A 17,602-nucleotide genomic window follows, 5' to 3' on the forward strand; every position below is an offset into this window, starting at 1 on the left:
CTTCGTAATCTTCTCAGGGAACTGGGACACCCCTTGCTGCAGAGTTGATGTTCCGGTACGTAAATGACTGCCATAGAGGAGACAAAGCTTAAAAAAACAAACAAACAACAAAACTATGGAACCCCGAATGATTCATAATGAAATAAATAAAAAAACTTTATGAAATAAATACCATTTTGATAAATAACACACAAATATATAATATATAATAAGGTAATGTTATTATGAAACACATATAGCTATTCTTTAGTATTTACTTCTTGTTATTTTATCATAATTGAATATTTCATAATAATTTTTTTCATAATATCATACTTTAAAAAAAAAATAATTTTATTTAATTTTCAAATAAAAAAGTTTTTCCCAAAGTCATTTTTTATTTCATAATGTCATTTTTCAGCAGAATTACTTCGTCTGTCAATCAAAGCTAAGGGGTTGGACCTCGCTGGGTCCTTTAAGATCGATTAGATCCGTGGCGTCTGGTTAGCCGCGTTAGCACGAGCAGTTTGTAACGCTGATGCTGCACTGTTAGGTGAACGTCCAGGCGCCACCTGGTCAGAAACACGGTGCTGCAGCGCTCCTCTCTCAGGCTGAGGTGCAGGATTCGCGTTACTATCCAATCTATTCGCAACGTCTCTGAGCAATTCTGCAACTGACTTCTCTCCAGCTGCCATCTCATCGCTAACGAGTCGCTCACTCCTGGCCTCCAGTTGGTGATAAGCAGAGATGGGAAGTAACGAAGTACAAATACTTCGTTACTGTACTCAAGTAGATTTTTCTGATATTTTTACTTTACTTTACTACTTATTTTTATGACGACTTTTTACTTCTACTCCTTACATTTTTACACAGATATCTGTGCTTTCTACTCCTTACATTTTAAAAAATTGGCTCGTTACTTTAGTTTTGAATCATTTCAATGGAGTTACCGTTATTATTTTTCACGTCATCAATACCAAATTCAATCTAATTGGATGGGAATCTACGTTGCATTTGACGCACCGCTACAAGGTGAATCGACAGATTCGGCGGTATCCATTGGCGGCGAATCATTGCAGCTTGGTGGCGGTGGCGTTAGCATAGTAGCATGGACGACGAGATGATTGAAAATGGACACAACGGAGATCTAGTCCTATTGGCAGACATCCATTTAAAATGTAGGCAACGGCATGAAAAAAGTGGTTTCTACTTTTACTTTTATACTTTAAGTAAATTTACAAGCCTGTACTTTGTTACTTTTACTTGAGTAAAGAAGTTTAATCAGTACTTCCACTTTTACCAGAGTATTTTTTAACACAAGTATCTGTACTTTTATTCAAGTATGGAAAGTGAGTACTTTTGCCATCTCTGGTGATAAGTCTCCGCGCTTGAATCGGTACTTAGTAAAGGAGCAGCCAATCACCTAACTGGCTCCGCCTTGCCTGCTTTGATTGACAGACGAGGTCATTCTGCTGGAAAACAACATTATGAAATAAAAAAGGCCATTGTGCAGAATGTCATTATGGAATAAAGACAAACTTTGGAAAAAAGTTCTTTATTTTCCAAAATCTTGGAAAATGAAATAAAAAGTAATTATTTAAAAAAGCATATTGTATAAATATTGATAGTTTGATATTGTGAAAATAATTATCATGAAATATTCAATTATGATAAATATAATAATAAGTTGATATTAAAGAATAAAAATATATATTTTATAAAAACATTACCTTGTTTTTATTTCATGACCATATTATATATTTGTTTGTTATTTATCAAAATTATATTTATTTCATACTTTTTTATTTATTTATTTAATTATGAATCTATTGGGCTTCCATACAAAACCACTATTGAACCTTAAATTGTAAAAAGCTTATTAAGTTGAGCTGGGTTAGTTATCCTTTTCATTTATCAGGTATGATTCTTCTTTAAACCCTGTTGAAAATTTTACTGCCTAATAAACATGCCAATTTCAAAACCACAGGACATAATTACAAATTGCCCTGACAGTTTTTTTTTTTTAAATCACAACTGAAAATATAGAAAATAATATTGACAAAGCTATTAAGAAGTTTTTAGTTGGCTTTTAAAAAAATCTGTTTTAATTTAGACTAAGAAGGACTGTTTTGTCGTCCTACCTCCAGCACAGAAACCGAGTCGCTCTGGAACTGTTTGCCCAGCGCTGATCCACCACTGCAATCCCTACATCTCCCGCAGTTAGCCTAGAGCCAACCCCCCGCCCAGCTGTATCCTCTCCAAGCCTTGTTTCCCTTTTAGGCTTCCCCGCAGACTTATCCGATCTTCCGCTGATCCAGACAGGTCCATCGGTAGCTTCTCCCTGTCAGCTCCCAGGCGTGAAGACTCTTACTTTTTCTCTCAAAAATAAAGTTTTCAAAAAATTTCTACAGCAAAAAAATCCACCTTCTTCATCTAGTCAGAATTTGAAGATACAAAATGTAGAAGTAAGTATAGCGCCATCTATCTTTGCAGAGGATTCCTGCAAAGCCTTACTGAAATTACAACTGCAAAAGATACGTTCCATCCATCCATTTTCTCCCTCTCTCTCCGTGAGGGTGAGAGTTGAATAACTTTCATACTCTTATCCAAATAAAATGGTTTTGTTGTATTAGTCACAATGGCTAGTAAGTCATGCAGAATGCCAAAAACTATCCGCCTTACCCGTCAGTCTTTCCTATGCTTATCCTCTCTGATCTTGGCCTCTCGCATGCCTTGGTATCCTTCCTCTCTTTGTAGGGAAAAAGAGAGAGATGTATGAGCATCCTGTCTTCTGTTTGGCATCTCAAGTGATGGATTTAACTATTCGTGAGTATCTTTTGCTGTTTTCCGCTTTTTTCCACCATGTATTCTTGACTTATTTTTATTTAGACAGAGTGAATGCCAAGCGTCCTAAATGATCTGATCTCTTTGGTGTCTGACATCTTTTTCTTTGATTGTACCCTGTTTAGACTACATGGTAAATTTCTTTAGATTTTGTTCTTATATCTAACAACCCTTTATAAACAACTTTGTATGTGCTTCCTGTCCTGCTTTTGCCTCCCATTCTGTCTGTCTGCGAGATGAATGCCTTTTTTATTTGCTTTATGTAAATTGTTTCTAGTCTTGAGCAATACAGCAGTAAAAAAAAACACTACCCGTGTAAGGATTGTTAAAGTTCATTACAACAACCACCCAAACACACAAAAAATAATAAAATGGATATTGCATGAATGAAAACATGAGCCAAACATTATGTACACAACAGACAACGAATAAGAAATACAAAGAGTTTCAGTCCACCCGAGTGACGAGCAACTTGCACGTCATTCTGTTAGTTTTTGCGTGACGTGCATGTATAAGAAAGATGATGTTCTCAGCCATGTAGTTGGAATTAATGACAACTTTTTAAAGAATAAGAAAGCTACGGAAGAGGATTAGGGCCACTGAAAAAAAAAAAAGTTAACTGATTTTTTAATTTTATTTCAGTTTAACATGGGAAAAAAGTCAGAATTCTGACTTTAATCTCAGAATTCTGACTTTTTTTCTCAGAATTCTTACTGAATTCTGACAATAAAAAAAGTCAGAATTCTGACTTTTTTCCCATACTATACTGAAATAAAATAAAAAAAATCTGTTAACTTTTTTTTTTTTTCAGTGGCCCTAATCCTCTTCCGTAGAAAGCAATAAAAATATTGATGGTTATTATTTCTAGTGTACTTCAAATACTTATCCCAAAGTGCCACTGAAAAAAGCTATTTTAATTATTACTTTTATTCAAAGCATCCCCATCCGAAGAAGTTTATCTATATTTCCACGTTTTCAATTCAGTTAAATTTATTATTATTTAATTTCAATTTTCCATTCTTTCTTCTTTAGCTTGTTTAGTTTATTTTTGAAGTGGTTTGATCTGATGCTGCTGCCCCAACAGATGCTGGGAAAAGGACTCTTCAGAAGGGACATATAGAAGATAAGGCACATGCTGCTGTTATCTCAATCGAAGACGTTTTCCTTTTCTGAATAACAAGTTTTTTTTTAAGGCAAGCAAACAGCGGTGCCTCCAGAAATGTTTCATAGGGGGGGCCAGATGGGGCCTGACGTAGTCCTACTCAATTCTAGTCAGAATGAGTCTGATGCTGCTCCATAGAGCTGTGATTATGGGGCGTGTTTCCAACTAACCAGGAAAAAAAATGCCTCTGCACTCAATTGGATAGACCTACAACCAATAAGAGCAACGGAGTGCGTGACGTATGTTAAGCGATGCATAGTTGTTGTCAACAAAAATCAAAGCGTGCAGTTTCACGCCTAGAATAAGAAGATGAGCCTTGATCGCGTTTCTCTGTTCCTCTTTTAAAATTAATTTGCTGTCGATATCTTCTAGAACAGACCTAATAGCAGAATCTACTCACCTCAACTCTCCAGCGGCAGCCATTGTTGTTGTCACCCAAGCGCGCTTTGGTGACGTGGTTGATTACGTTACTGTTGATCATCTGTCCATCATCGTATAAAGCCCGCCCTGACAATTTGATTGGATCGCCACATATTGTGCTAGCATACTCGCGCTACTATGGAGCAATGTCATCCGAACTTCCCGACCTCAAACGTTGTGGGCGGGACTAAGTTCGGAATGGCACCCAGGCTAGACCAGATGGGGCCACTAAAAATCTTGGGGTGACACACTGAAACTAAAAGCCATAATTTCAGGGGTTTGAATCTACTTTTGTGGTAAACCTGCCTGTAGAAAACTATAATAAAGACTTAAGTAAACACCTATTCAGATCACGTTTTATTCTGTGTGATTTTTAATATTACTAACGATCGAATCTGTATAGACACAGAGCAGTTAACATTTTGAGTTAAACAGTATGCTTTGTTCTTATTCACTTTTTCTCCGTTGAAAGTGAGCTGAGCCGTAGTTTTCTTAGCATGCAAGAAAAAAAAGATGGGAAGGTGGGCTGCAGTGTTGTAGTGTTAACAATGAAAATAGTTTTTTCCTCAGCAATAATCAATATCTTGATTACAACAATAAACAGTTTATAAAATTTTACAGCAAAAATTGCCTGGTTAAAAAGAGCATTTGCCTGAGGCATAATCCATACAACAAGCAAAAAATACTCTGAAATTAACATTGAAACCTTAAACAGCAAGTAAATAGCTTTTCTGCATAAACAGGTAACTGTTTTGTCACACATTAGAAAAACGACTTTATTCTCCTGTCAACACAAAATGGTAAAGTTGTCACGTTGGGTGGAGGTTTTGAGGACCCAAATGCAGTGAGGAGTAGGCACAGATGAGTTTGGATGGTATAATGAAAATCCAAGGGAAACAGAGGCATAAAAAATTACTGAAAACCAAACAACACCAATAAACATCATGAAAAATACTCGAGGAAAGCAAGAGACTAGGAGGCAACCACACAGCATCTATAACTCACAAGAAACCAGCACTGAATGAAGGCTCTGGTACTCTTTTAAGCTCAGCACTATGATTATAAAGATTACTTTCACCTGTGTAGGCTACCCAAGTCCTTCACAATGATCCACTATCGTACTGTAGAGATGCACAGCTTGCACTAACACACACACACAGGAACCCTGACAAATGTGCTGAAACTTACTTAATCAAAGTGCATGAAAACCTCTGACATGAGTGCAAAATCTACCACCATGTGTGACAGTTGAAACAGAAAGGCGTTGCACAATACATCTATGTATTAGTCAGTGCAGTTTAGCAGGGAGCTAGGCAACACACATGCACACTGTTACTACAATCATGCTAACTATGTTTAACAGCAACAACATACCTGAAAATGTATGAATCTTTACTCCGATGAGGAACAGACCTCAGCATCTCCGGGCATTTGGGCTGAGACGGATGGTGTCCACTTCAAGATCGCTCTTAAATTGTAATTTCATACTTAACCACAATCTGCACAATCATAAAGACACATGTGAGCTGGGAGGCCAGTGGGGTGGCCAGAGCATTGTACGGGGTGGCCGCAGCCACCCCTGGCAACCCCCTAGTGGTGCCACTGCAAACAAATGATGGCATCTTAAGAACTGATCATGTTGAACTACTTGGCTACATAGCAGCAAAACACGCATGAATAAAACAACAAGCTATGTCTATGAAAAGTTATGGATTTCTTTAAACGATTCTGTATTGTTTGTGTGTTTCCTCAGCTTCAGTAGCAAAACATATTGTGCATCTGTGTGTTGACAGCAACAACAAGGAGAGGAAACTGTAACACTGGTGGTAACATCAATGCTAACCTGGGGTAATGCCGTCACACAGCATTGGGGGACAGAGACCATGCCAGCAGTGGGTCAGTCCCAGCTTCTCTTGCCATTTGGAACAAACCAAATGCTGACTGATAGCAGGTCAACCCATGTTTGAAAAAAAATATTTAATTCACTCAATTCTGTGGGAAAGAGGCTTGAGTTTATTCGGTTAAATTCATCTTATTTATGTAGCACCGATTAGCAACATATGTTACAGTAGCAGCCATTCAAAACAGCCAATCCCAGTCAAAAGCCAAGCGAGTGGCAGCAAAATCCCCTTCTACTTCCAGCCACTGGCCTTCTCCTGCATATTTTTTTACTCTGACTTCACCCTTTCACTGAATTACAGGATCTGACCAGGAGATGGCGCTTCTCTTTAGATCCTAATGTCTACAAATCATGACAGAAAGAATATTTTAGTACAAGGATTGATGTAGGCGACCCGTCAAGGACCAGCAGAAAGTTTCTAACAAAATCTATGAAAAAACAGCAAAACATTCATGGATTTGCTGGCACACAGCAAAAATGCCTGCGTTAAAATTTAAGGTGTAGTGTTAATTAAATAGTGTGGCTGTTGAATTAACAGCAGTAAAATAACACTGCCATTGTAACTTATGATATATTTATGTTTTTAGGTTGGAGTTCTATATGGAAGAATTATCCTGCCATAATGCAAGAGCACATAATTTCAATTTGAGAAAAGAATTTCATCTTCTTGCACTCAAAACTTATAATGCTCACACTCCAAACATGCGCTCTCTCTCAAATATTTTCTCTTCTCTCTCAAATCTTTGTTTCTTCTCTCAGATTTAATGCTTCTTGCACAGATATTTTCTCCTCTCGCTTGCCTCCTTCTCTTCGCGCACAAACCGCGCTCTGCTCGAGTCTCAGATACGCTCGCAAACCTGTAGGCTCTGCTTGCGGATTTGTTTTTGCTTTCTCTCGGATTGGATCGGATCGTCGCCTAGCAACCTTTCCAGCCAATAGAACGACAGCCTCGGAAAGGGTGCGCTTGTCTAACTCTACTGAGTGTGCCTGTGATAAACTTTACCGACAATAAAATGCCAGCCTCCCTAAAGTAGCCTTAGAAGGTTGAAGATTTGGGATGGAACACACACTTTTCAGCTTTTAAACAAACACGACTCTTAAGAAATGCAGAAAACACTTGTCCTACATTGAAATGGTGTTCCGTCATACGTCATACAAACTCTGCTTTGTTTTAACGAATAGAAATATACGAAATCTAACGGTGGATGTCTGGGGGACAGTGATTGGCCTCCATGTTCTGAATGCTGGCGTACCATAAAGAATAAATGATGAACAGTTTAGTTTGTGCCTTCAAGTCGTTGCCCATAGGAAGACGTTACTGGATATAACCTAACGGAATATCTTCAGAACGGCTCCAAATGACACTAAACTCATATGGGAGAGTAGAACATGATGGAATAACGGAAAATCAAGGACCAATGGAAAAAAAACGGCGTTCCCCTTTAGAGAGGAAGATGGCTGGAACTTTAGTTAGGCCAAACTCCTTTTGACAAAGCTAGATGGTACTTGCCTTTTTAAACAGTACTAAATATTGTCCACTCCTTAAAAATGTATTCTATTTTTTATTATATCATATTATATTTATTCTATTTCCTCAGTAGGTACTTACTGTTAATTTAGTTTTCTTTTTAGTTTTTCTTCTTTTGATTTTTAGATACAAATCAAATGTGATGGAATGCCTTTTTTACATCAGTTTGCAAACCCTAATAAATAAAGATGATTATTATTAAAATAATATCTTTCATTTCAGACAAAAATGCATTAGTTTAAAAATTGCAGTAGTTTCACGTGTGGTGGGAAAATATCAATTTCCTATGGAAATGGATAGAATATAATATCAGTCCTTTAAGCTGCAAGGCTACATGGTCTCAGCGTGAGAGATGTTTTTATCCTATTAGGGATTTTTTAGGATTTAAACAACACGCCAGACTCTTAAGGGGTTATTCATGATATTATACTATTTTCCTCAACTATCTGTTGTTGTTTTGATTGACAGAATGTGGAGACCATCACCGCTTTTAGTGGACGAACCTCTGTCTAATCAGAAAATGACAGAAAATCAAGCTGCTATGATCGTCTTGTTCTCTCTTTGCAAAGATAAATAAAATGACGACTGATTGATTTACCATCTATCTCCTTTATTTAAGTGGATTGCACAGTTGAATGTTTTTTTTTTTTCCTACGACACATGTAATATTAAATACAATAAATCAGTCACTATCCAACCAAACCGCTCCAATAATCCATTTTTACTTTTAGAATCCCGGCCTGCCTTTTATGCCCGATAACTTCACTGTCCCGTTGTAAGTGATAAAAAATACTTTGCTGTTCTGATATATGAGAGTAATGGATGAAGTGGAAGCACTTTGCTTTGTACTATGGTGTTTCTACCTCAAATTCCATTATCTGCCTTATATACCTTATCTATATCATCTGCATTCTAACACCTTAAATCTCATTCTCATCCTTATACCATGGCCTATTACTCTACCTACAGATGTGTAAATCTACTGCTTAGTGGAACTTGTCTGAAGTTGATTTCACAAGGTTCTGTCAATCAACCAGTTAGGTTATTTTCTGGCCATAGTATAAAAGACACCTCTCACTTAACAAACTGAAGGTGTGGAAGTCAAACTTTCATTTAGTGTAGCCTGCAGTGATCAGCCAATATATTATGACCATTGCTGAGTAGCACAGGACTAATCAAATTGAAATGCACTTTATTGTGAAATGAAATTCATTTTCCAATATTCTGTAACAGCGTAATGAGACGATAGTGATCGTCATCGTCCTTCTCTGAGTGGTCACAATACTTTGGCATATGTATTGCTACATTTATTGTGAAATCTAAGTGCAACAAACACATGAAAACGAAAGAAAGATAAGAACATTACTGCATGATAAGTGTTTCGTGTCTCTGCTTCTGTCCCTCGTCATGTCCATGTTTTATTTTTTCTAATGTTAGCACTGCTCTGTCAAAATAAACTGCCAATTATTCATAAATATATATCTATGTATCTATATAAATATATATAGACACACTATATTGCCAAAAGTTTTTGCTTACTCATAAAAATGAGTGGAATCCTGTGTTCCAATTACTTCCATGGACACAGGTGTATAAAATTAAGCACCTGTAGGCCACCTGCACAAAAAAAGTCAGCCGTATAATCAGAAGATGGAAGTACCGTAAATCCTCTAATATTGGCCTGTATTCCATTAGCGGCCGGAGATCGTAGTGGCCACAATTGTTCTGATCCGCAAGTGATGAGGAGATTATGGGGAAAGAATTGGAGAATTTTTATTTTTTGTTGTTGTTTTACTACCAACTAAACACGACAATTTGAGTGAGCGGCACGGTGATTAAACCTGTAAGTTGCCTTTTGTTATGAATAATGATCACCATGGAAAATGTTCAATAAGTTTGATCTGTGGTGAACAGCGTTAAAATGACAGATATCATTGGCCTTTGTTGTTCTGAATTTCCCTTGGGTTGTACGACACCGTTAGTCTACGTCACGTCGCTCTGATGGCAGAACAGTTTTTGTCCCATTTTTTTAAAAACGTTGTTTGGAAAGTCAATTTGGCCAAGATTCCATTCTTTGTAGGCTTTTTTTTCTTTTCGTATTGCCGTGCAGCAAATTGCAGCTGCTGGAAAACGTCTAAATTACCCGTATTTGTTGATAATGTTCTGTATATCATTATATTAACTGTACTTTTTCAATAAACAAACTTAGTATTCTATAGGTTCAAATAGACACAAAATCTCTTTTTTTATTGATTCCACTGATAGTTTGTTTCGCTCAAATAGAAATAGAGGCCTGCCTCTAATTCTGGCCTCCTTCCAATAATGGCCTGGACCAAGATGTACCTAAGTGAAATAAAGGCCCCGTCCTATATTAGAGGATTTACGGTATCAGCAATGTAACCTCATGGAGTGGTGGGGGTGCTGGGGGGGCAGCAGATGCCGAAGCGCATAGTGCGAAGAGGTCATCAACTTTCTGCAGAGTAAATCACTGCACACCTCCAAACTTTATGTGGCCTTCATGTTAGCTCAAAGAACGCAGAGAGCTCCAAAGAATGGGTTTCATTGGTCGAGCGGCTGCATCACCAGGTGCAATGTAAAGCAAACTGCACTGCAAAAACGATGTAGATATAAGTCAACATTTCTTAAATTAAGTGGATTAACCCTTAATTTGAGTAGGTAAAGAAGACGATTTGCCAATGGAATTTACGGAGCCCCTCTGATGACATGGTCAAAAAAAATGTTTAATTGTGGCCACGAAGTAGTCTTTCGCGGCCACGCAATAAGTATAACGTGCGCACAAAATACTGCTTCGTGGCCACGCAATAAGTTCAATGTGCGCACGAAATACTTCTTAATAATATCAATAAATCCGCCCCTGTTTTCAGGCTTATGTTAACTGTAATGACTTATCTTGGACAGGCTGCTATGTAAACGGGCCTTTAGTCCTTCGTTTAGCTAGGCTGCGGTTGTTTACACTACGCCTTTTCCACCTAAAATGGCGTCTTAGCAACAAATGTCACGTGACTGGCGGAGACCGACTGGGTAAGCAAATCGAGCGCGCCTTCTCTAAGGCCAGAAATGATATTAATATTATTATTTAGTATTTCGTGCGCACGTTAAACTTATTGCGTGGCCACGAAATACTACTTCGTTGCCACAATTAAAAAATTTTTTTGGACCATGTCATCAGAGGGGCTCTGTAGGAATTAGTATTTTAAAATAAGATAATTAGATATTATGCACTTGAAATTGTTATGATCTTGGCACTGATGGCTGGCTTATTGCTCATTTCATTCACCTGCCTAACTCTGCCCGGTTTCCAATTACCTCTCATCTAATCCACCTGCTGCTGCTTCTATTTATGCGGCTCAGTCCGAGCAATTGTGACCAGATTATTGTTGTTGATGCTGATGCCTTTTTTTCTAGTGTTCATTATCGGGGCCATTGGAGAGAGGGTTCTTAGCATTGCGTAGTGTTCCTGATATCCTGACCCTGATCTGCCTCTCATCCACTGAGCATGCCCTGTTCCTGTCTTGGCTAATTGGAGAGAGCGGATTTAGAGTTCCGCAGTGTTCCTGATATCCTGATCAGTTCTGCCTCTCAACCACGGTTCCTGTCTGAACATTCTGCCTGAACTGTCTGTAGAGTCCTGGAACTCTGAACCCTCCTGTTCCTGTTCTGATCTTTTTCCCTGACCTTGCTCAGACTCCTGCTGGTACTCCAGGGCTGCAGCATCTGGGACACTCTAGGCGGCACCCAACCTCATCTCCTTTGCAGCCCACCAGCTGGATCTTATCTGGTTATATGGGGATGGAATGAGTGGTTAAACCAAAGTTTCCAGTGATGGGTGGACGTCCTTCTTTTCTATCTCGCTTTTTAAATGTAAATTCTCTTTTTCCATTGGCAAAAAGTCTGACTTACCTCTTCAAGAAAAATGCCCGTATTTTAATAAAGATAAGTTATTTAGATTTCAATTTTTTTCCAGTGTTCCACTGGACTCCTGAACAGTGGAAACACCTTGTATGGAATAATGAATCACTATCTGATGGATGAGTCTGGGCTTGGCAGCTGCCAGGAGAATGCTACCCGTCTGACTGCATTATTCCAACTTTAAAGTTTGGTGGATATTGGATCGTTTTTTGCTTCCAGCTGTGTGAGAACAATTTGAAACTAACCTTTTCCTCTTCAAGCCTGATTTATCACCAGAGCACTAAGTAAGGTCCATAAAAACATGGATGTCAGGGTTTGGTGTGGATGAACTGTATAAGCCTGCACAGAGTCCTAAAATCAACCTTCTAGAACAGTTTTGGGATGAATTAGAGCGCAGACTGAGAGCCTGGCCTTCTCGTCCAGCAGTAGTGTGTGACCTCACAAATGCGCCTCTGAAAGAATGGTCAAAATTTCCCATTAGACTCCTAAACAGTGTGGACAGCCTTCAGAGAAGAGTTGAAGCTGTTGTAGCTGCAAAAGATGGAATCGCACCCTAATTAACCCCTAAGGTTTACGTTACTGAAACTCATAGGTGAGCCAAAGCAGGTGAGCGGATACTTTTGGCACTATAGTGTAAGTCAATGCATGGGTTAAATGGGTTGATTTATTGATGTGTAACCCCTAAAATGGAAATCAATGGTTGCAGACGTGCAGATTGTTACAGTTACAGTAAGAAGTTTGTTTTTAACAGATGGAATATGAACAATCTGCGTGACAACAGCTGATTCCAGGTTCTTGAGTTGCTCAGGCCATTAAATCCATGGTTTGTTATTTAATTAGATAACGTGCATGTTTTGTATGTCAGGAAAACATATGGTTATGTTAGGACACTAAAGGTTGCATGAAGGCTTTATCCAGGAGTTTTTCTTCCTGATAAAAGCTGACTTTGTTGATTCTTAACACTTGTTTTCAGAAAACGTAGGCCGTTTAGTCACCCCTGCTAAAAAATTGGAAGACACTATCCGGCTGTCCGAGCTGGTCATCGAGGTCCTTCAGCAGAATGAGGAACACCATGCGGAGGTCAGTATGCTGCTGAGCATTTCCATGCAATATGTCCCCCAGGTTACTCTTCTCCAAAGTTTGCAGCCACCATTATTGTTTTACCTGCAGTTATGAAATGGTTAAATTGCTAAAACATTCATTAGAGAATATTTATTCTGTTGAAGGGCTCTACAGTGCAATCATTTTATTCTTCACACTGCAAAAGAAATGTCAATCTAAGTAAGTTAATTTTACCTAAATTAAGTGTCTTTGTTATTGAATTGAGGAGGTAAGGGAGACACTATGCCAATGGAAATGACTATTTAAATTTAAAATAAGGAAAAACAATTGCATTGTTGTATTTCAAGCCCATAATATCTAATGATCTTATTTTGAGAGTAAAGATACTAATTTCATTGACAAATCATGTAATTTACCTGCTGAAATGAAGGGTAAGTACATTTAAATGAATACATTTTTATGTATTTCTATAGGGATGCACGATATAATCGGCCCCCTATCGGTATTGGCCTTAAAACTGAATATCGGACATCGGCCACCCCACCGATATTTAACCCGATATTTGATCAGCTTCTGAGTTTCTAAAGTCTAAAAAAATATAAAAAATACTACTTCTTCTTCTTCCACAAAAACTTCTTTTTTACAGACTTAAAAAATTCTAAAGACGAGGGAAAAAATATTGATCCATTAAAATATCCCAATATCTTCATATGCTGATATATTGCCATTTAAAAACACCATATCAATCTCTTTTACTAATGAAATATTGCTATATGTCATCGTTATGCTACGAAATCCCCCGAAAATTCACCAAATGTTGCCATATTTTTATATGTTGATATATTGACGCGGTATCGATCTATTTTACTAACAAAATCTCACAAGAATTTGCAAAATATCACGAGAGTTTGTAACAGAACGATGAAATTTCACCAGATTTTGAAAGTAAAATAGATCGATACCGCGTTTTTAAAAATCTATTTGATATCAGCATATGAAAATATATTTGAGTATATTATTTTTCAAAGTGTCAGAAATGGATAACAAAACTGCTATTTTCAATGACTACTTATTTTTGTCCAGCTTTAACATCGGTATCGATATCGGTTATCGGCTACATGAGTTTTAAAATATCGGCATATCGGCCAAAATCCCAATATCGTGCATCTCTATATTTCTACACTGTTTTTGTAGTGGAAGTAAATGCATAACCAGGCTCTGTGGGGAAATACATATTTGCAAACCTCGTCTTCCTGGCAGCGACAGCTGCCATCAAGCATGACTGACAATGAATCCTTTAAATCACTCGAGGGGAATTTTGACCCAAACTTTGCTGTACATTTGACAAAATTTACAAAGGATCACTACAAAAATAAAATAAAACCACTTTACAGACTGATAGTGAATTGGGACTACAGTTTGCATTTTTGAGAGAGTATATCTATTTTTAAAAGCGACTATATTGCTGTACAATAACAGCATAAAAGCCACACTGCAAAAAATGTAAATCTGTCAGTCATTTTTCTCCTAAAATAAGTGCTTCTTTTTTCTTGAATTGAGAAATTAATAGAGACATTTTGTCGATGAATGATGACCACATTGTTCACATAAACAAACAAAAAAAAAAAATAGCAATCTGTTATATTAAGTTCATAGTATTTAGTTCTCTTATTTTAAGGCTACAAATTCAAATGAAGGGTAAATAAACTTATTTTGAGAATTGTTCACCCATTTTAACATCATGTATGAAGTGTAAGGATACATATCACATAGAAAATGTGTTTCATCATAAATTAGATTATTTCTTGGATTCAGAACTACAGTAAATTTGATTGACTTCCTTTCTGCTTTTTACTTCAATGGTTTATTTGGTTGGCGTGCAATATTATGCACAGGGAAGGGAGGTAAGTACAAAGTGCATTACTCTCCCCTCCTATCCTAATCAACCCAGGCCCTCTGCATGCACATAATCAAACAGATGTTTTTGCAGAGGATCCTTTATGTTTTCTGCATTTTTGCTGCAAGTAAAGTGCTTGTCATAATACTTTGTATTCCTAAAGGTAAAGCCGTATACAAAAGTACCAACAAGCACTTCAGCAATTTTGAAAACAGACCTTTGCTCTGAAAAAAGCAAACTGCGGAGTTGTGACAATTGCTGCTGATCGTCCAACTCGGTACCTGTTTTCAAAGATTTACCCTTAAATCATTCCTCAAGATGCTGAACTATCAATCATGGTGTGAAACTAACTAATCTGTTTGTAATATAAAATCTAATGGTGACTGAAGTCCAGCATTATTTTTAAATATAGTCAGTGCTGTTTTATAGTCATATATACAATCCTATCCTCCTTGCTGCTCATGTAATCATGTGTTTAAGTTATGATCACTGGAGATATGAAACATGCCTTTAAAGGTTTATAACAAAACATTTAAACACACCAGCAGAAAATATTATATTTACATAGGATTTTAGGTTAAAGTGAATAAAAAGATGACATCCTTCATCCTATCAGAGAGAGGAAAATAAATAAAAAAACACAAAAACAAAGGTGGCATTTAGAGACTCACCAGGAGGTAAAAGAGGAGGACTCCATCCAGTTCAGGACAAAATAACGACTAAATCTTCCTGGAATGAACTTAGTTTCCTATTTTTATGTTTCATTTAACGCAATATCCAACAAAGTGTGTAGCTTCAAACTAAATCCTAAAGGTTTTTTCACGTTGCAGAAAAGTTCTGTTGTATTAGCAATGAAGTTAATGAATGTTTTTTTTACTTTTAATCAGAATCAGAATTACTAAGTTAATTATATTCTTGCAGTGCGACTGTATACAGAAGAGAGAAAAATAGGATTGTTAGCAAAATAAAATATGATATAATTAGACAGTTTAAAATAAGTCAAATTACAATGCAGTAAGTTTACTCCCCTCCCGTATAAACTGTGTAAAATATAGGAACAGAATAAGATTAAGGATAAGAATAAAATAAGATAAGGATAATAATAAGATAAGATAAGGATAAGTTAAAATAAGATAAGGATAATAATAAAATAAGATAAGGATAAGATAAAATAAGATAAGGATAATAATAAAATAAGATAAGGATAATAATAAGATAAGGATAAGATAAAATTAGATAAGGATAATAATAAAATAAAATAAGGATAAGATAAAATAAGATAAGATAAGGATAATAATAAGATAAGGATAAGTTAAAATAAGATAAGGATAAAATAAAATGAGATAAGGATAATAATAAAATAAGATAAGATAAAATATGATAAGGATAATAATAAGATAAGATAAGGATAAGATAAAATAAAATAAGATAAGGATAATAATAAGATAAGATAAGGATAAGTTAAAATAAGATAAGGATAATAATAAGATAAGGATAAGATAAAATTAGATAAGGATAATAATAAAATAAAATAAGGATAAGATAAAATAAGATAAGATAAGGATAATAATAAGATAAGGATAAGTTCAAATAAGATAAGGATAAAATAAAATGAGATAAGGATAATAATAAAATAAGATAAGATAAAATATGATAAGGATAATAATAAGATAAGATAAGGATAAGTTAAAACAAGATAAGGATAAGATAAAATGAGATAAGGATAATAATAAAATAAGATAAGATAAAATATGATAAGGATAATAATAAGATAAGATAAGGATAAGTTAAAACAAGATAAGGATAAGATAAAATGAGATAAGGATAATAATAAAATAAGATAAGATAAAATATGATAAGTATAATAATAAGATAAGATAAGGATAAGATAAAATAAAATAAGATAAGGATAATAATAAGATAAAATACGGATAAGTTAAAATAAGATAAGGATAAGATAAAATAAGATAAGGATAATAATAAAATAAGATAAGGATAAGATAAAATAAGATAAGATAAGGATAATAATAAGATAAGATAAGGATAAGTTAAAATAAGATGAGGATAAGTTAAAATAAGATAAGGATAAGATAAAATAAGATAAGGATAATAATAATAATAAGATAAGGATAATAATAAGATAAGGATAAGTTAAAATAAGATAAGGATAAGATAAAATAAGATAAGGATAAGATAAAATGAGATAAGATAAAATATGATAAGGATAATAATAAGATAAGATAAGGATAAGTTAAAACAAGATAAGGATAAAATAAAATAAGATAAGGATAATAATAAGATAAGATAAGGATAAGATAAAATAAAATAAGATAAGGATAATAATAAGATAAAATAAGGATAAGTTAAAATAAGATAAGGATAAGATAAAATGAGATAAGATAAAATATGATAAGGATAATAATAAGATAAGATAAGGATAAGTTAAAACAAGATAAGGATAAAATAAAATAAGATAAGGATAATAATAAGATAAGATAAGGATAAGATAAAATAAAATAAGATAAGGATAATAATAAGATAAAATAAGGATAAGTTAAAATAAGATAAGGATAAGATAAAATAAGATAAGGATAATAATAATAAGATAAGGATAATAATAAGATAAGGATAAGTTAAAATAAGATAAGGATAAGATAAAATAAGATAAGGATAATAATAAGATAAGATAAGGATAAGTTAAAATAAGATAAGGATAATAATAAAATAAGATAAGGATAAGATAAAATAAGATAAGGATAAGATAAAATAAGATAAGGATAATAATAAGATAAGATAAGGATAAGTTAAAATAAGATAAGGATAATAATAAAATAAGATAAGGATAATAATAAAATAAGATAAGGATAATAATAAAATAAG

At 35.2% G+C, this 17,602-nt stretch overlaps 1 protein-coding gene across 1 annotated transcript in view; it reads left to right on the forward strand.

Annotated features, from left to right (window-relative positions):
- LOC119780235 (calcium-dependent secretion activator 1) overlaps positions 1-17,602 on the forward strand; it is a gene marked incomplete at its 3' end in the record, with an annotated part of 164,303 nt that overhangs the window by 100,218 nt on the left and 46,483 nt on the right. Inside the window, exons 16-18 of the mRNA XM_038280190.1 lie at positions 2,737-2,805; positions 12,737-12,843; positions 14,721-14,729. Of these exons, the coding sequence (XP_038136118.1) occupies positions 2,737-2,805; positions 12,737-12,843; positions 14,721-14,729 (185 nt within the window). The remainder of the gene's footprint in view (positions 1-2,736; positions 2,806-12,736; positions 12,844-14,720; positions 14,730-17,602) is intronic.

The sequence above is a fragment of the Cyprinodon tularosa genome, unplaced genomic scaffold (assembly GCF_016077235.1).
Source record: "Cyprinodon tularosa strain WSP-4 unplaced genomic scaffold, ASM1607723v1 ctg1024, whole genome shotgun sequence".
Classification (NCBI taxonomy): domain Eukaryota; kingdom Metazoa; phylum Chordata; class Actinopteri; order Cyprinodontiformes; family Cyprinodontidae; genus Cyprinodon; species Cyprinodon tularosa.